The sequence below is a fragment of the Mustelus asterias genome, chromosome 13, assembly GCF_964213995.1.
Source record: "Mustelus asterias chromosome 13, sMusAst1.hap1.1, whole genome shotgun sequence".
Classification (NCBI taxonomy): domain Eukaryota; kingdom Metazoa; phylum Chordata; class Chondrichthyes; order Carcharhiniformes; family Triakidae; genus Mustelus; species Mustelus asterias.
Window position 1 is genome coordinate 14,081,305 of NC_135813.1, and position 20,874 is coordinate 14,102,178.

At 40.5% G+C, this 20,874-nt stretch overlaps 1 protein-coding gene across 1 annotated transcript in view; it reads right to left on the minus strand.

The window, feature by feature from the left end:
- Window positions 1-20,874, minus strand: part of ak8 (adenylate kinase 8) — a 160,871-nt gene that overhangs the window by 106,531 nt on the left and 33,466 nt on the right. The window contains exon 4 of the mRNA XM_078227557.1: window positions 2,755-2,836. Coding sequence (XP_078083683.1) covers window positions 2,755-2,836 — 82 coding nt within the window. The remainder of the gene's footprint in view (window positions 1-2,754; window positions 2,837-20,874) is intronic.

The following is a 20,874-nucleotide window of genomic DNA, read 5'->3' on the forward strand; positions in this document are numbered from 1 at the left end:
GTTTGGCAGATCTGTAGACACTGCAGCACCAGTGACAGCACTGGTCAGGACTGGGACTGCAAACAGTCCCCAGATTTTAATTCCAGGAGCGCAGAATGCAGAAGCAGGAAAGTGAGGTGTGTCTTAAGCCGGTTGTTGAGGGGAGACCTTACAGGGTGGGAAAAGGGGCCTGGAATCATGAAAAGAGGGGAGAGAGCACCCATGGGGGTGGAAGGCCTTAGAGGGGCACCTGATATGGAAAGGGAACTCTTGAGGGAGACACCCCACCAATAATCGTCCACTTAAGTGTTTTAATTGGAGTGAGGTCTACCCTAGGCCTTGACTGAATCAGGAAAAATTACAGACAGGTTGGGGGGCAAGTGGGAGGGTAGCTGTACAATCACCCGGGAAGTTTTACAGGCACCCCTGCCTGAAAATCACCAGCATGGGACCGTAAATTCTGCCCACAGTTCCAAATCAGGATGATGTACAGCTTGGGGGAATCTCATAAGGCTTGTGTAGAATAACAGAACAATTGGAAATGCACATATTCATTGAACACGTTGCCTATAGCAAAACCAAACATGATTTACCAGGAGGTACTGCAGATATGTACTTAATGTAGATTGAGGTAGTACCACCAATGGTTAATTTCCCACTGGTATAGTACCTACAACAAAAGAACTTTCTAATCCTGAATTGGGCATTTTTATATGAGTGAATGCATATAAATTTAGTGCATTATTCTTTGGATACTGCAAATCTTCTCGCCCAAAAGAAATTTACATATTTTCATGCTTAAAATTCAACTGTGTTTCTACCCCCACATTACGGACTCGAAACGAATAAGCTATCTTATTCAATTCTCTTTTATCTACTTCTTTTGTAACTATGTTCCTTAATGTTGATGTACACATGGACAAAACAATATCTTTCATTTTTAAGTCAATAGTCTCTTTAGGCGGACCAAAGTAACTGCTACTGTCTGTGGAAAGGCACGTTTACAATTGTTACAAGCAAATTAGTGCGGATGCCAAAAGAGAAAATGCTGGAAAATCTCAGCAGGTCTGGCAGCATCTGTAAGGAGAGAAAAGAGAGAAAAGAGCTGACGTTTCGAGTCCAGAAGTTCCTTTGTCAAAGTTAAGCAATACAGTGTTTACAATTGTATTGCTTAACTCGAAAAACAGTTCAGCTGTAAGGAATTATTTTGCCAGAAATAGATATTGTTTTCAAGTTTCCTTCCTACCAAAGTCAAAGAAAATATTTACCTTTAAATTGGAGGCTGGGAACTGCAGTTCCCAGTGGGTCTCAGTGGTCACTGTGCATGCCTAAAGATGTAAACATGCACGGCTGTTGGCGCATGTTTACAACTTCAGGCGTGGCCCCGTGCACATGCGCAGCTTATTTTATTTCTTCAGATTGGGAGACAGTCCAGCACATATGCAGAAGAAAAGAAGAAAGTGAAAAGGTCAAGTGACCTGGAAGAGGAGTGCCATTCCACAGAAGGTGCCCCAGTGAACAGGAGAATGGAAGGGGACAGGGAGAAGGACTCAAACAAAGAAGGTCCTAAACCAGGAAGTGGGACAGGAAGAGGTCCCAAAAGACAATCTAGTTAGGGGGCAAGGACAGGAATCTTTAACAGATTCTGTTTTGTGTGAAATTAAAAGTAAGGAACAGAGGAACAGACTCCAAATTAGAGAGCTTGGGCCACAGGGAGCAGACTTGAAACAAAGTGGACTTGGGAGAAGCCAGAAGATTCGGGGAGGCAGCATACAGTCGGTAACCTCATACTGCAGGCCTTTGCAGCAATGGAGTTATGCATTGTACGGCCAAATATCTGAGGGTATGTATGGAAAGTGTAGCTTGAAAGAACATAGTGATCAATGGAAAAGAAACATCAGAAAGAGAGATTGAAACTCTGGAGGTGGATCCTTGTTGAAGATGTTAAAGCGAAAGCTTCAAATTTTAGGGCGTGTCCTTCGAGCATAAAGAAAGACAGTTTCAGTGAGACTGATTGGCACACAGTGTGACAAGCCTCGGGGGGTTGATGAGAAATCCATAGAAGATGCTATGGTGGCATCCATCACTTGGTTTTGTTACCGACCACCGTTTGCTATTAGTTTACGTATACCATATACTTCCTGTGAATATTAGAGTATAAGATAGATATTGTAAATTCTGTTATTTTTATGAATTTGAGTATATCTGTAAAGGTATAGAGGGGTGAAGGAATAGTGTAACTCGATTCATTTATTGGCATTTTTATTGAAATCTTTCTAACCTTTTTGTCTAGTATAATATTGTATCCCAGTACATGTGACAATAAAATCAAATCAAATCAAATCCTCTGCCCTCCCCATGAGCCTCATCTCCCCTTTTCATGCTGAGACCCCCACATTTAACTGGTCCTGGATTCCCAGGACGCTGTGGACTACTTGCAGTCTCACTCCTGTTAACTGCAGCTTCTGCCACTGCTGGGATTAGAGAGTTGCCAGCCAAGGTCGGACTTCATTCCAAGTTAGGAGTGGGAGTTCCATCTGCAGTCAATTAACACATGATGGAGCATTAAATGTTGTGGGGCAGCCAGTATCAGCAGGGATGCATTCCCTACCAACTCTTCAGATGGCAGGGAGGGAAAACCTATCACCATAAAAATCCTGGCCTTGGATTTTAACCATTCTTTCTAGGGTACAGTGATCTGAAAGCGTTGCTCTATTACTGAGATCAATTTCTAAATCTTCCTTTTAGTTAATATTGTTAATCAAGATAACTTACCAACATGTTCTGGTGCAATTCCTATTTCCTGTAATGCAATAGCCTGTTCTCGTGTTTTGGGGTAACCCACTAAGATCCAGCCCTGAGAAACAAGCAACAGCAATACATTTGATTATTAATAGAGAGATGCAAGGGAAGTTTGCATTGTTAGATTTACGACATAAGAAGATACTGATACTAAATATACCATATAGCTTTGTTAAGAGCACAAGATTAGCTTCATTACTGAGAATTTGGTCATTTTACCACTTTTATAGTTAGCATCCACATCAAATACTCCAGATTGGTACGGTTGGATTTTAACTCTGTGTGAGTGAATGGGTTTTGAGTGAGTTAAAACCTGACCCTTAATGGAAGTATATCTTAATTTCAACTTCAGATTCTAGGTAACCAAGTGCAATAGCCAGAAAAAAAATAAGTTCTGAAATCTTTCCCACCCCACAGATAGTCAAGCAAACCCCAGAGTATTTATACCACAGAACCATAGAAAAGTTTTGGTAGATTAAGAGGCCATTCAGTCCATCGTGTCTGTGCCAGCCAAAAAAAGAGAAAAAGAAAACTAGCTGCTCAATTTAATCCCATTTTCCAGCACTTGGTCCGTAGCCTTGCAGGTTACAGCACTTCAGATTCAGGTCCAGGTACCTTTTAAATCAGGTAAGCATTTTAGCTTCAACCCCAAGTTAGGCAGTGAATTCCAGATGCCCACCACTTTCTGGGTGAAAAAGGTTTTCCTCATCTCCCATCTAAACCTTCCAACATTCCCTTAAATCTATATCCCCTGGTAACAGACCCCTAGCTAGAGGAAATAAGTTTTCTGACCTAACCCTCACATTCTTTTTAAATAATGGTACAATGTTTGTAGACCTCCAATCCTCTGGTGCCTCACCTGTATCTAGTGAAGACTGGATCCTCAAAGCATCCGTTATTTCCTCCCTGGTTTCCTTCAACAGCCTGGGGTACAATCCAGCTGGGCCCAGTGATTTATCCATCTTCAAAGATGCCAGTCCTTCCAGTACTTTCTCTCTCACTATGCTTATTGTATCTATTATTTCACACTCTTCCCCTTTAACTAGAATGTCTGAATCACCTTGCTCTTTCATGAATGCAGAGACAAAGTACTCATTAAGAACCGTGCCCACATCTTCTGAATCAACCCACAAGTTACCATGTATATCTCTGATAGGCCCTACCTTTCCCTTTGTTATTCTCTTGCTCTTCATGTATTGGTAAAACATTTTAGGATTTTTTTTCGATTTTACCTGCCAATATTTTTCATATTCACTCTTTGCTTTTCTAATTTCCATTTTTACTTCATGCTGTGCTTTCTATACTCCTCTAGGTTTACTACAGCATTAAGACTTTAGTGACTTTCACAAGCTTTCCATTTCTGATTTGTCTTGGCCTATATGCTTCTGGAAAACAGGAGGCTCTAGATTTGGCAGTACCACCCTTTTTCTTTGTGGGGACATGTCTACATTGTACCCATAGGATTTCACCTTTGAATGCCTCCTGGTGCTTTCACACAGTTTGTCCTTCTAATAGTTGTATCCAGTCCATTTTTGCCAGCTCATCTCTCAGCTTCGTAAAATTTGTCTTCCCAAATGTAGAAACTGTTCGATAGAACTCTTGTTCTATTTTTTATCCTTTTCCATAATGATGCTAAATCTATTGTAGTCACTAGGCGGGATTCTCCGGTCATGTGCGCCCCAAGACCGGAAATTCCCCAACGATTCCCATGGCGGGCGAGAATGATCCCCACTGCTACTTCATCCACTTGACCAGCTTCATTTCCTAAGACTAAATCTACTATTGAACCCCCTCTCATTGAGCTTGTTATATGTTGGCTAATAACATTCTCTTGAATGCAGTTCAAGAATTTTGTGACCTCTATACCCATAACACTGTTCATATCCTGACTGATATTAGGGTAGTTGAAGACCCCATCGATTACTGCCCTGTGTATTTCTTTTAACTCCCTTCCACTATTTAGGGATCTCTCCTAGCAATATGGCTGCCCTTTTTTTATTTCTGAGCTCAACCCATATGGCCTCATTTGATGCTTCACTTAATATATCATCCCTCCTCGCAGCTGTAATTGTTTCTTTAACCAATAATGCTACACCTTCACCTTTTTTATCCCACTCCCTATCCTGCCTGAAAACTCTATATCCAGGAATGTTGAGCTGCCATTTTTGCCTCTCCTTAAGCCAAGTTTCCGTTATAGAGATGATATCATGCTGCCATGTGTCTATCTGTGCCCTCAGCTCATCAGCTTTATTTACTATGCTCCTTGTATTTACATATATGCATTTTCACACTTCCAAATTCCTGTGGTGTACACTTTTTAACCCATGCTGCTTCTGTTTATCAGGGTCACTCACTAATTCTCCATCTCCTGTTCCATGCTCTGAATTTGTCCTCAGGTTCTCATCCCCTTGCCAATCTAGTTTAAACCACTCCTAACTGCACTGGCAAATCTCCCTGTGAGGGTATTCATCCCCGTCCTTGTACAGGTCCCACCTTCCCCAGAACCAGTCCCAATGCCACAGAAATCTGATGCCCTCCCTCCTACACCAGCTTTCCAGCCACATGTTTAATCGCTCAGTTTTTCTGTTTATATACTCACCTGTATGTGGGAATGGGAGTAATTCTGAGATTACTGCTTTAGAGGTCCTGTTTTTCAATCTCTTTCCTAGCTCTCTAGAGTCTGCTTTCAGGACCTCATTCCCTTTCCTACCTAAGTCACTGGTACCAATGTGGATCACGACCTTTATCTGTTCACCCTCCCCCAGAAAACTGTCCTGTAGCTACTCTGAAATATCCTTGACCCTGGCACTAGAGAGGCTACATACTATCCTGGAGTCATGTCTATGGCCACCGAAAGGCCTGTCTGTTTCCCTAACTAACAAATCCCCTATTACAACTGCTCTTCCTCTTTTCTTCCTCCCTTCCTGCACAGCCTGTGGTGCCACAAACTTCGCTCTGACTGCACTCCTCCTTCAAATTCTGTATCCAAAACAGAAAATTGATTGCTGAGCAGGACCCCAGGGGACTCCTGCACTACCTGCCTGGTTTCTTGGACTGCCTACGGTCATCCATTCCCTTTAGGCTTCCAGGTTCCTCAGTTGCAGTGTGATCACCTCTCTGAATGTGCTGTCCACGTGGTTGTCAGCCTTGCAGATGCGCCACAGTGATTGCAACCGCCGCTCGAGCTCCGAAGCACGGAATTCGAGATTCTGCAGCTGGTGACATTTCCTGCACGTGTGGTCGTCTAGGACACCAGGAGCATCTACGACTCCCCGCGTGCTACAAAAGACACATTCCACACAACATCTCTACTAACTACAACTTAAATTCTACTTATACTCTACAAATGACTCAACTCTCCCAGAATCGCATAAAATGCCTTGTTTCAGAAAATTTTCAAGCATCTCTATGAAAATTCTATGAAGTTCAATCTGTGCCTGTCCTAATTATAAATTATGTTTATTCCATGTTTTCTGAAGGAGCTAAAGTAGAATAATATTCAAAATTTTCATTAAGTGTCTATTTCACATATTCATTACTTCTTTAAACTGTCTTCAAATCTTCAGCCTCACCTGATGGTGGGTAAAAATCAATAGGTGTCCCTTCTAAACCCATAGTATAAATTTATATCTTAAAACGTTACCCTCCATTTATCTATTCTCCTCTACTACCGTGCCACCTCTGATCGCTCTGTAAAGTTCTTGAATGTGTCATTGTCTCCCAATTCAATGGACAATTCTCCTTTGGAATCCTTTTTTTTTCTATTTTGCTCTTCTCGGAGCACTGAGATTGCTCTGATCAAAGTTACAAACAGTGCCGGGTAGAGCGTTTCCTACCTTGCACAGAATGCAACGTTTGATGCAGATCGTGCAATCCTTCTCCATCCCCTCTCCCTTGCATGATTCAACTTCTACCTATCTAAATGCAGCTACCACATCTCCAATAATGGCTTTTCATCCCACCACTGCATGGTACCTCGAAAGTCCTTGGCCCCTCCCTTTCCTCATCTGCGTCGGGTTATCTCTAAAACATATGTCAATGACAGCTAGCCTTATCTCTCCACTATCTCCCTTGATTGCTCCATGTTGTAGGATTGGCTGTCCAATATCAAATCATGTAAACCTTGTTCAAATGAATATCTTGAAAGCTAATGCCATTGATTTCAATCCCTCATCATAAATTCTACTCTGTTACTGCAGGTTCTCACCCACATCTGCAACAACCTCCCATCCCCGAGCCTTAATTCATCAATGCCTTTTTCTCTTTATATTAAATGATATTACTTACTGCATTATATGGATATTAAAACATGAAAAGATTCATCAGAATTATTCTATTGATGTCACTGGATCGTGTGGTCTTATCCTGAACATATTCCTGCATATCTTTCTTTAAAACTTGTACATTAAAATTATCTTACACATTTAACTGCCCAATTAGAGAAATAGAATTCTAGCTCTGACTGAATTTAGAACTTCTGTTAATTATGTTGTACAATGTTCAAACATGGCTGTTCTGTTTTGATTCTTGTTTTAGTATTAGTATTTAGTGTTATCTGTGAGGATATATCATGATTGTCATTTTGTTTTTGTGCTCATAGGGTGGGATTTTCCACGCCCCCTGCAGCGTGTTTCACGGCGGCGGAGGTAGCCCGCCACTAGCCAGTGGCGGATCTTCTGATCCCACCGCTGTCAGCTAGGTTTCCCATTCTATGCAGCCCCCACTACTGGGAACCCGTGGCGAGGTTAGCCATCGGCAAGACTGGAAGATCCAGCTAGTGAGAACAGTGAAAAGATTCTGGCCATAGTGTTATTGTACCTGTGATTTAATAAACATTGATAATAAGTTAGGAAAAGTAAGAACAAAGAAACCTTCAGAGCAATTTGTAGGGTCAATCAAATAACAATGTATTATTCGCAGATGGAATTAAGCAAACATTTTTCAAGTTTCATAACTAAACATTATTTTGTAAGATATAAATATCGCTTTTGCATTAGTCTTTTGCTTGCAGACTTAGCTGCTGAAGATTCAGATTGCAGAATGAAAAATAAATTTGCTATATTGAATCAGTCTAATGTGTAATAAATCTATATAACAAAATGCAAAAGGATAAAAATCCAACAAAAATGTGAATAGAATAAAGCAAAGAAATAAGAGTTAATGCAACAGCAAAAATGAGCAGAAAGTGCAGGCTCGTTAGTTACAAATGAGAGCATCTAGCTATGGAACACTCACTCTTAGGACCACATGGAGTAACAGAGCTGAAAATAGTCATTTCCCACATGCCCTTGTTAAAGTAAATGTAAATGTATTACCAGACTGTACTCTTTGAAAATCCGCATTTATAGATATAAATATTATCTCAAGAGCACTCTTTATTAAAATTTCAATGTGTTTTGAATGCCAGAGTAGTGACAGACACTTCACTTTTTTTTTACAATATTGAAAACATTTGCTGCAAAGGTAATGGTGGAATAAGGATGTAAAGAAACCTGGTAATATGAATTCCACTTAACACATAGTGCTCCACAAAAACAAGCAGTGTGTCAAATGTATGCTTTTCATACAAAATATGAGTATTTACTCAAGGTATACCTCATCCTGTAACACTCAAGATTCCTTTTTTGGAATACTGTAAACGAAATCCAAATACAAATATTGCTTATTTTTAAGTGTAGCTTCCAAAATTACATTCTAAACATGATTATAAACATACTTTGACTTTAAAATACTTAAACTTTCCAGAGGGGTTTTAAATTCTTTTGAAAAATGTTGCCATCATAATACAGTAGAAGCAGGTGTTTAACAGTCTTTCATGAAAGAAAAAATAGTTCAAAAAATGTGGAAATAATTATAATCTTATATACTGGATAAGTTTTCAAATGTTCAGAGGGTCTCATGAAGAGGTTCTGTGTCTTGCATGGTTGAACATTTAACAGTTTGTTGATAACACATAACTATGTACATTTATACAGAGTGTAGCCGAAACTATGAACTAAATCCATGCTTGTTTCTACTCAGGTCTCTGTCCAGTCCACAACTCTCTCTAGTCTCAGGTCATGTGTCTCTTTACATTACACTGTGGGTGGTACAGTTTCCCAGTCTCACATAAACTCTTGCTATGCCAGATGCCCTTATGTTATACCTCCCCTGAAGTCTCTATCTAACATATTGACTCCTTCCATTTTGCGCAAGTATATAGTAGGAGGTCTGCCTTGAAGAATGAAGAAGAGGTTCCTCCTGATAGTATCTTCCAATGTATGGATAAGGAGAGTCACCTACAATGTACGTATGACTAGGAGCATGATGCTATCTGCTCCATAGAATCATAATATCCCTACAGTGGAAAAGGAGGCCATTCAGCCCATCAAGCCTGCATCAACAACAGTCTCACCCAGACCCTATCCCTGTTACCCCACATGTTTACCCTGCTAATCCTCCTGACACTAAGGGGCAATTTAGCTTGGCTAATCAACCTAACCCGCACATCTTTGGGGATGATACTTTGATGATACCTTTGGAGATGTACACCATACTGGTGTGTTATGGGTGGCATCAGGAGTTGTGTCACCAAGCATGGTTCCTCATCTGAGAGGGCCATAATGTCCAGTTTGAAGTTGGTAAGGGGACCATTTACTGAGATGTCCACATTCCAAAAAGAGAACCCAGTATCCCTGACCTCAACCAAGATGCACGGTTGGGTCTCTGCTTGTGTGATAGTCGATCTCATGGATTGTCTTGGGATGCTCCATCCATCCAGGTCTCTTAGCTTTGCATAGCTTTCCAAAGTGATGCAGGTGGCTGCAATTGAAACACTGCATGGAGATTGCTGCACAATACTCTTGATTGTGAAATCTTTTGACTACAGCACAGACATGGTCACCCACTCATGGTTGATATGGGCATTGCCTCCCTTGGCCTAGCTGGACAGTTGGTCTGGACTATGGCTTGATTTTACCATGTAAAATGGATTGGTGCTCCTGGTGGATTTCAGATTGTCTGACTAGTTGGATGGCCTTTTCGAGAGTTGGATCTTACTTGGCCTGTAGTATGTCTAAAAGGGCATTGTCAGCCACTCCAGCAACAACTCTTTCCACTATGAGTTCTGATTTAAGGTCACTGTAGCTACAGCCTTTAGCCAATCTGTATAATTCATTCATAAAAGTCAAATGATTCACCAGACTGTTGGGACACAATTCTTTTGAATTTTGCTCTCTCCAAAATGTTGTTTCTTTAAATTAAAATATGCTGCAAATGATTTTAGAACTTCATCAAATTTATCCAAGGATTTGTTTTGCCTCACAATAATATTACCGATAATTGGATACACTGAATAAAGTGGTGTATTTACATGTTCATCTTCTGTCTTTTTGTCTAATCTTGAAGCTATTATGTATCTTAAAAATCTTTTCTACCAAGTCCACAATTTTCTGTTTGATCTGGGCCTTTGATCAGTCCAATTGATCTGGCAATGTTGATTTGTTGTCCATGGTTTCTTTAAAGTTCAAGGGAGTACAGCTTTAAATGTTGTGCAAGTTTTAAAGATGGTGCCACAGTGACTGCAGTGACCATTCTTCAAACAATCATCTCGTACTTGTACCATTTGGTGGGCTCCTGAGATGATATTGGTCCCAATCTCTTTGTCTTTAGTTTTTTGCAGTGTTTTACTCAATCAACAATTCTGGGCCTACCCTGCAGTATCTGAGGATTTTCAGGTATTTTACAATCAATTCCCAGCTTGGCTAAGGTTTTCATACATTCTGCTTCTATTGATTACACGTGGTATGGCACTGACTCTGAACCCGGCTGACCGTGATGATCGATAACACATAGCTTGAGCTATACCCCGTATGTACGTACATAGTTATGAGCTAACTCCATGCTTGCTTCTACCCAGGTCTCTGTCCATCTGCAACTCACTCTCGTCTCAGATCACTGTGGGTGGTACTGTTTCCCAGTCCCACATTAACTCTTGCTATGCCAGATACCCTATACTACACATGAAAGTGTTAGGGACCAGATCAGAAACCCCAAGGTACATGATGAAGTTAGACTAGACCCCAACTATTTGTTTTATTTAGCATTAGTATGAGGATAAGATGTTTCACTCCAGGTGTGATTCTATTGATGCACTAGGAAGCTATTATCAAAACAAACTTTATTTAACAATTCAGTTAAACTTTTACTAATTGAAATATTTAAACATGACAAAGTACAATTCCTAACTGCTAACCTATCTCCAATTTAAGTAATGTTCTCCATAGACTTAAATTCCTCTTCAAAACCATTTACCAAACAACACAGGTTAATGAGTTTTTTTTAACTTATTAATAGTCCGAGAGCCTTTGAACACCCTTGAAGAGAGAGCGACAGACCTATGTCTCTTCACAGGTCCCAAACAACAGCCTACAGAGAGGGAGAAAGACCACTGGCTTCTTTCAGGATCAAGCAAAAACTAAACTGTTTTTCCCTGTAGGCTTAGCTCCGCCCATTCACCTGACCCTATCTCTTGTCAATCAACCTAATTAAACCCTACCCTGAACTCCCAGGGAAAAAACCCCAAAAATAAACAAAATGCATTTGCTCACATTAAAACAAACACCCCATTATCTAGGATCAATTATTCTCCTGCATTCTCAGCATAAACCTCCTTGGTTTTCCGACAGATCAGCACCAGGTAACCAGAGCTGAATTTTAAACATACTCCTCATAAGAAACATGATATAAATACATTCCTTAAAGGCACAGTATTGTTACATGAGTACCCTTTTAAATATTACTTCTGTGGATCTAAGAAACCAAGCCCACTAGTCTTCATTGCTGGGTTGGGTGCTGGGCAAGGCTCCTGTGATTTTGTGTTAAAATGGTATTGAGGTCCTACTTGTATCATAGGACCTGACTTGCAATTATTAATGAGCTCCTGGTAGGCACCTTGACCACCTGCAAAAAACTGCAGTTAAAATGGCAGCTGGCAAATGGCTCTCTCTGACAATTTTAACGATCCCTTCCACCCTTGCAAGGGAGCCTGGGGTAAAATCACACCAAAATGACAAAATAAATGCCTCTGTTGTGAGTCATTTTATAGTCAGTTTATCAAAGCCAGTAAAGTAAATATATATATTTTTATTGTCATCGCATATCGCTAACATACGTTATAGATAAAGGAAGGGAAAAAATCTTTATGCAAAAATGTGAGGTTGTGCAATGGTTGTCAACTGTATTTGATAATAAACTGCACAATGTACCACAGAGGATCTCCAGCTTGTTTAGCCAAGGTTAATTGACATTCAGATCATCCTCTCCTTACCTCCAGCGAGTTGGTTCTTTTTATCAGACATCAAAAGCCTGTGTACTCTGAGCTCCTTAAGCACGGCACTGATCTACGGACATAACATCTGCATGTGCAAAGAAACTGAGGAGGGACAGACAACTGAGCAGATGTCACAGGGAAAAGAGCTATCCTGGGAGTCAAATGGACGAGCATAAAACACAGGGACTTGACCTAGCTCAACATTAGGCAACAATGTACAAAAAATCATTCTAACTAGATTTCACACCTGACTGCACAAACATAAATTTAGTTATCAGGGGTTAATTGCATACTAAGGCACAAAAAGCCAACCAGACAGACTCCATTAAAAAGGAATTATAATTACAAGCCATTTACACATGGTCAGTGCCTGTAGCCAGCTCTATAATACCGGTGGCAAAACATACGCTCTTATTTGGAATATGTTCAAAAGCAAAAACAAAGCCAAAAATCAAGTTGGTCACAAATATGCGTACACCATAGACTGATATGTAATGTTAGAAGAACATAGTCAAGAACATAAAATTGAAACAACTAGGAAAAATATATCAACTCACATTAGCAATAATTTAATTCGTTTGGGACAGAGTTACAATCCATTAGAGCCCTAATCCTCATGTCACAGAGTGAGATGATTATTGCTCCAATCCCCTCTCTGTTCAGTTTCCAACCTGAATTGCACCAGCCGGGACAAATCAAAGTGGAGCCTGTTAATTTTTCAGCCAGAGAAAGAAAGATCAGAACAGAATTAAAGTCAGTTACATTGGGACACCTGTGGTTGTCTGGGAGTAGGTTATTTGTCCATGCTGTCAGCAGTGTAGGCATGAAGGCCAGACAGAGTAAGAAACAGAAACACTCCCGCTCCTCCCCCCCCAACCGCATGTTTTCCAATAGTCGTCTTCAGTGGGGCTGGAAAATCCCACTGGTGGGAGGGGCTGGAAAATCCCACTGGTGGGAAGGGCTGGAAAATCCTGCCCCACATATCTATATGCCACTGAAGGTTCATTTTTAAAATCACTTCTTGCTCTTAATAGCAAGTACTAAGTGCACTTTTTAATTTTAACTTTATGCCATATTTGTATTTTTTGATATACAATGCTCATATGCAGAAATTTATTCTAACAAAAAACCTGGTAACGTACAGAAAAATGAACATTTCTTCATGCTTATTGTTCTTTGAATAAAACTTGGCAACAGAAGATCTGGTACATAGCCAATACAGATGATGATGGTTTTGCCAACAAAACAAACTGCATTTATATAAGAACTTCTAATGTAGTAAAACCTCCAAAGGTGCTTAACAGAAATGTTATCAGGTAAAATTTGATACCAAGCCAAAAGGTAAATTATTAGGACAAATGACCAAATACTTAGTCAAATAGAGAGATTTTAAACAGCTTCTTAAAGGGGAAAGGAGAGGTTTAGGGAGAGAATTCCAGTGCTTGGGCCATAAGTAGTTGAAGGCACAGCCGCTGGTGATGGAGTGGAGGAAATTGGCAATGCACAATAGGCCAGAAATGAAGAAAGACAGAGTGGTTCCTAGGGCTGGAACTTGTTATAGAGATAGGAAGAGATAAGGCAACGGAGGGATTTGAACACAAAATGATAGAATTTTAAATGCTGTTCGACTGGGAGGCAATGTAAGTCAAAGGTGATGGGAGAACCGGACTTGATCCAGGTTAGGATACAGGCAGTTGGGTTTTGGACGAATCCAAGTTCATAGAGGATGGAAGGTAGGAGGCCACCTGGGACAGCATTGGGATTGTAGAGTTTGGAGGTAATGAAAGGATGGATGAGGATTTTAGCAGCAGATGGGCTGAGGCAGAGACGGGCGATATGAAGAAATGGCTTCCTTAATGATTGAACACAATCTGTTTAATATCTTGAAGCTGAAGTTGGAAAAATTCTCATGCTCTGCAGCACTACAAAGCAGGCGGAAAGAAAGCTTGATAAGATTTCAAAACCTTACGGGACAAAATAAATAGCTTATAAAGGCAACAAAATGTTGACATAGCTTAATAACACGTCTGCTGCAGGTGTACCTGGGGAAAAGCAAAACCACATAATTCCATTGAAATCAGAAATTCATTTAAATAAGCTTCTGTTTTGCTTCCAAAACACAGAAATGTGCAGTTATTTAACACCATTCTCAAATGAAGTTCTGGAAGGCAATCTCCTACAGATTCTTGTTTGACAATTGTTTTACATCGTTTGCAATGCTGTTGGGGGTGATTTCATTCGATAAATATTGAAAACTCAACAATAATTGAGATCTTTCTGTAAGTAGCCGAATTAAATTTTTACTTATTGCAACTAGGTTATCTGCTCGGTTTTTCTGGTTCCACAGTGGCCTAGCCAGCGCGACTTAAAGGGAATGCTGGAGGCTGCAAAAGACCAGTTTAAACTTACCTTACTGTGGATTCAGAAAAGGCAGAACACTGCACCCGGCTTCACAGCAACATTGCAGGTTTCTACTGGCCTGAGTCTGTCTCCCTTTCCCCACAGACATATCTGCAGGTCACCTCTGCACAGGACCAGGCAGATCTTCCAGGGTGCCACAACTAGCAAGCTCTCCTGTTTTCCATCCTGTCACAGACCTTCCCTTATGTTCTTTCCTCCCCTGGCCCTTTGCCTGTCTCTGTACTTCTAAAGGCCTCTGACATCATTATTTTTTTCCCAGTACTGATGAAAGATCATTGACCTGAAACATTAACTTTAGGCAGGATTTTCCATCCCAGCCCACTGCTGGGGTCATCCGGTCTCACCGAATGTCAATGAGCTTTTGGCTGGGCCTCTAAATCCCCTGCAGCCAGTTCCACCACAACGGGGCCACAAAATCCCAACTTTTGTTTCTCTGTCCATAGGACGGCCTGACTAACTGAGTGTTTGCAGCATTTTTTATTTTTATTAAAATTTTCCAACATCTGCATCATTTTGTTTTCACTGAGTTGTGTTGGGATTCCAATTGGCATCTGGAAATGAGGACCAAAATCCAATTTCCAGTAAACCTTGAGCCTTCATCTTTGTGTTTGCATTACAGGAGTGCTGCCCCTTCATGGCAGTTTTCAGCAATATATCAGTTCTCCAGCAATTGATTACCATACAATAGTATATTTTATCCATTTTCAACTGATCATACTTCATATTTTCTCCGTTGCTACTGGTTCAGCAGTATCTCAATTTTTTCCACCATCTCATCTAATTGCCCATACATGTAAAACTTTAATTAAAATATTAATGTATTCTTTGGTACTGCTGGTGACTGCCAGATTGGTGATTGATAAAATGGGATTGTGAATACTGAATGCAGAAAAAAAATGTGCTTGTTGGTCTAAAGGTCACCTCTGCACTGAATCTATTATCTGTAAACAGTTTGTCCTGAATTGGACTATGACTGCAGAAGAATAATGGTGCCAAGCCAATTTCATAATCTACAAGTTATGAACAATGTATAAAAGAATTGAGTCTGATTATGTATAGGAAAATGTCATCAAATGGTTGTGGTAACTTTCCAAAATAAAACTCTCCCTTAAGCATTACAGAAAATATTACTATTATATTTGAGCCATTGTTCCATATTATTTTTATTTAAAATAAACAAAACTCACTGCACATAATAAAAAATAACTAAAGCTACGGGAACAAGTTGGGAAAATAGAATTGAGGTACAAAATTAGCCATAATCTTACAGAATGGCACAGCAGGCTCATGGGGTCATATTGCATATTCCTGCTATTTTTTTAAATTCTTATGTTCTTAAGCTCTGTCTCTCTGTTGGGGGTAGTGGGGGGAAATAAAAATTTCAGAAGCTCTCCATCTTCAAAATAATAAAATCAGAACTCATTAAAAACCTTTAAGAAATAGAAGTACAAGTCGGCTGTACAGCCCAATGAGCCTACTCTGCCACACAATACAGTCATTGATGATGTTCTACCCTAACAATACCTTTTTAAAATTCTTTCATGGGATACGGGCACCATTGGGTAAGGCCAGAATTTGTTAACTTGCCTAACTGCCCTTGAGAAAGTGGTGGTGAGCTGTCTTCTTGAACCACTGCAATCCATGTGGTGTAGTTACATCCACAGTGCTCTTAGGAAGTTCCAGGTTTGTGACTCAGGATTGTCCCCAATTGTCTTAATTCCCTCAATATCCAAAAATCTATCAATCCATCTTGGATATACTCAACAATTGAACATCTGTAGTTCTTTGGGGTACAGGACTCCATTAATTCACAACATCCTGAGTGAAGAAATTTCTCCTCAGACTGTTTTGAACTCCCCAGTCAGGGGAAAAAATCTTCCCACCATCTGGCTTATCAATCCCCTTAAGAATTTTTAAAGTTTCAATGAGATCACCTCTCAGTATTCTAAACTCATAAAAAAATAGTTGGTTTGCATTACAAATGGGAGAGGTTTGAGCAACATTCAGATGTTTACTACAATACATGACATTTTATCAGGTTGGAATTGAAACAAATAGTTAAGTTAATATGAAATCTGAAGAGTCTCAGAGCACTTTGTACACATTATTATAGCTAATGCAACAACATGAGAATATTTAAGTATCAAAACTGTACTCTAGATATTTAAACCACTTAGGACAAAGGAAGAGAAACAACATAATTAAAACTGCAAAATCTAAAAAAGATTTGTGTTTACTGCATATGGTCCCTTTTAGCCTGAGGATATTCTAAATAGCGTTACAGAATGAATTACGATTGAAAGCGCTGTTATGTAAGTAGATTGCAAGGGCCAACAAGAAGCAACTGAGATAAGCGACCAATTGCTCTGTTTTGGTTCAATAGAAGTCTCACAACACCAGGTTAAAGTCCAACAGATTTATTTGGTAGCAAAAGCCACGAGCTTTCGGAGCACAGCTCCTTCGTCAGGTGAGTGGGATTTCAGTTCACAAACAGGGCATATAAAGACACAAACTCAATTTACAAAATAATGGTTGGAATGCGAGTCTTTACAGGTAATCAAGTCTTAAAGGTACAGACAATGTGAGTGGAGAGAGGGTTAAAGAGATGTGTATTGTCTTTAGCCAGGGCAGTTAGTGAGATTTTGCAAGCCCAGGCAAGTCGTGGGGGTTACAGACAGTGTGACATGAACCCAAGGTCCCGGTTGAGGCCGTCCTCATGTGTGCGGAACTTGGCTATCAGTCTCTGCTCAGCGACTCTGCACTGTCGTGTGTCGTGAAGGCCGCCTTGGAGAACACTTACCCGAAGATCAGAGGCCGAATGCCCATGACCGCTGAAGTGTTCCCAACAGGAAAAGAACACTCTTGCCTGGTGATTGTCGAGCGATGTTCATTCATCCGTTGTCATAGCGTCTGCATGGTCTCCCCAACGTACCATGCCTTGGGACATCCTTTCCTGCAGCGTATCAGGTAGACAACGTTGGGGGTATACCTGGTGGATGGTGTTCTCACGTGAGATGATGGCATCCATGTCAATGATCTGGCACGTCTTGCAGAGGTTGCTGTGGCAGGGTTGTGTGGTGTCATGGTCACTGTTCTCCTGAAGGCTGGGTAGTTTGCTGTGGACAATGGTCTGTTTGAGGTTGCGCGGTTGTTTGAAGGCAAGAGGTGGGGGTGTGGAGATAGCCTTGGCGAGATGTTCATCTTCGTCAATGACATGTTGAAGGCTCTGGAGAAGATGTCGTAGCTTCTCCGCTCCGCCGTGTCCCGTGTTTGTCTTCTGAGGAGGTCGGTGCAGTTTTTCGCTGTGGCGCGTCGGAACTGTCGATTGATGAGTCGAGCGCCATATCCTGTTCTTATGAGGGCATCTTTCAGCGTCTGGAGGTGTCTGTTGCAATCCTCCTCATCTGAGCAGATCCTGTGTATACAGGAGATTGTGTGCAAGCAGCCTAACGTGCTTGAGTCAGCAGGTTGGACCCAACTTCCTGATGCAGTCACATTTTCTTTGCTTTTAACCCTCCACCTGCACCTAAATCAATTGCTCCTCCAAGTTAAAATTCCCCCTGTTGTCTCAAAGTCATTGATGGCACAAATCCAAACTATTTTATGCAGATTTAAAATAGCTCCATTAATTACAATATTTATTGTTATACATCAATCTCAATTAAAAGATTTTTTTACAAAAATCTTCTGCGATCCATTTACATTCATAAGTTTCAAATTATTTTAATCTTTCATAAAAAATCGAAATTACAGTAAAATGTTTTAAATTCTATGTAAAAAACTGAAAATGATATATTTGAATTTTGAAATTTCTATCGACAGATGTAATTTTTTGATCCCCCTTACTAAGTGATGCAAATAGAGAAATAACTAATAAAACCTCATTTTTGAACCACCTTCCAAACCAGAAACATCTGCCACCTAGAAGGACAAGGCAGCAGACACATGGAACACCTGCAAGGTCCCCTCCAAGCCATACACCATTCTGACTTGTAACTATATCACCGTCCTTCCCTGTTACTGGGTCAAAATCCTAGGACTTCCTCCCTGCAGAACATGCACTGCAATGGTTCAAGAAGGCAGCTCACCAACACCTCCTCAAGGGCAGTTGTGGACGGGCAATAAAAATTGTGGCCAGTGACGCCCACATCCCGTGAAATAATAATTTAAAAAAACATTATCACCGACAACACTTGCATGCCTTAATTAATAAAGGATTCTAGCATTTTATTTTCGGAGAACGATGTTGTTCACGCTTCAGTTTTTTATTAGATTACAGTGCTGGTAGATAGACTAGAAACAGCAGGCATGAACTTCGGAATGAAAAGTGAACATTAACAAAACCAAAGTGATGCATATCTCAAAATCACTGAGAAATATTCATATATTCATAGAAGGAATAGAGCTAGAACGGGTGCAGAATTCATGAATTTAGGAAGATGGTAGGCGCACTGAGGAAATAAGAACAATAATAGCAATGGGAAAGGTCTTGGTGAGAAGAGACGATTGCGATTGGAAAGCTGAATAACTCAAGAAGCAACTTGTAAAGAGTTGATTTGGAGTGTTGTTTGGATGTGAAACTTAGCCCTATAGAAAGAGATCAGACCAATTTGCTAAATAGCTTTGAAATGTGGGTTTGGAGGAAAATAAAAAGGATTAGTTGGATAAAAAAAGTAACAAATGACGAAGTGCTGCGGAGGGTGAATGAAGAAATTTGATGAATACAATTAGGAACAGAGAGAGTATGAGTAGGGCACATCTTAAGAGGAAACAGACTTGAAAGAAACGTTATGGAGCAAAGGTTTCAAGGAAAAAGAGGAAGAGGAAGAAAGAAAATATCAATGCTGGATGACTTGAAAATTGAAAGAAGTTATTGACAAATGAAAAGACTGGCACAGGATAGAGGGATATGGAAAGACTACTATGAGTCAAGAACCTGCCTTCAGGCAAAGCACACATGATGACTATGATCATGATAGATTATTTACTTGACAAGATCCCAAATATAACATGAGTAATGTTCTATTAGTAGGCACAGACACGGTTCAAACAACAATGTTAGAATATTTGCAATGAAAGGTCATTGACCCAAAATGTTAACTCAGTTTCCCTCTCATCACGTACTGCCTGGTCTGCTGAGTATTTCCTGCAATTCTTTTGGTTTTATTGCAAGAATAGTTTTGCTCTTGATCAACAGGTTATTTTAGGCTAGATTTTCCATTTGGATCTTGACCCTACACCATGTTGGGAATAGTCTCCCGACATGATTTTTAAAGAAATTGGTAATTAATGGTTACAGGGTGCACTTGCTGTCTGGTGGGCTCGTGACACTGGAAGGTCAATAGGAGGCCATCTAGCAATGATAGAGCTGCAGCCTGCTGCCACAGATAAGAGAAAGAGGGATGTGCTCTTTTAGCACTGTTAACATTGATATCAGTAAAAATGCTTCAGCTGTCTGACCAACTTTATGGAGGGAGAGCCTTTCCACAAGCCTTGTGGTCATTCATCATCATTGGCAATAAGGGAGATTGTAAAACGAATCCAGAGCACTGGGCCCCTCAGTTTACCTCTGGGAGGACACCTTTCTCTAGGCATCAGCCATCGGAAGGGGACTGCCTGCTGTAATAATTTTGTTCACCAGTTAAGGGAAAAACAACAACATGTTTATTTACAGGTAAAAGTGATACAGAGGCTTGCAGCCTCAAGGTTGCATACAGCTCCCAAGAAGGATCTAAAGAAACCCAAGCTCACCAGGGTGATACCCACCCTGCTCCCAAATAAGCTTCTGAGTCATGTGATCCTTACTCTGCAGATGGATCCTTAAAGGGACAATCATCACATCCCTCCCCTTCTAAGTCCTTTTATACAAATGTCAGTATTAAATGTATACATTCCCAGATAATTAAGCATTTAATACATTAATTTAGTTAATTATAAACTAAGTATTTCAGGGGTTTTCTGAATCCTTGCAGAGCGGCACAGCCCTTCTGTCTGGGGTGCTTCCACAGGATAGCTGTCAGCCAAAACCACAATGATAAATGCTTCGTCAGGTACAGGCAATTCAGTTCCATCAATTTCCATAGAGACATTGGTTGTGCCTGCCACAGGACAACCAGTTACTTCAGTGCTTGGATAGTCGATAACATTCCCAGATAGCGATATAGCTCCTGATGGCAGTACTGGCTGCTGGGCCAACTCTCGCTCTCTCGAATGATCTACGCGTTACCGGATGATCCTTTCTTCTGCATCCACTTGATAAGGTAGGGATCCAGTTTAGGATATAATGACTCCAGGGACATAATTCCTCACATACACAGCTTCATCCACTGAAAATGACCGTGTTGACCTGCATGAATTATGAT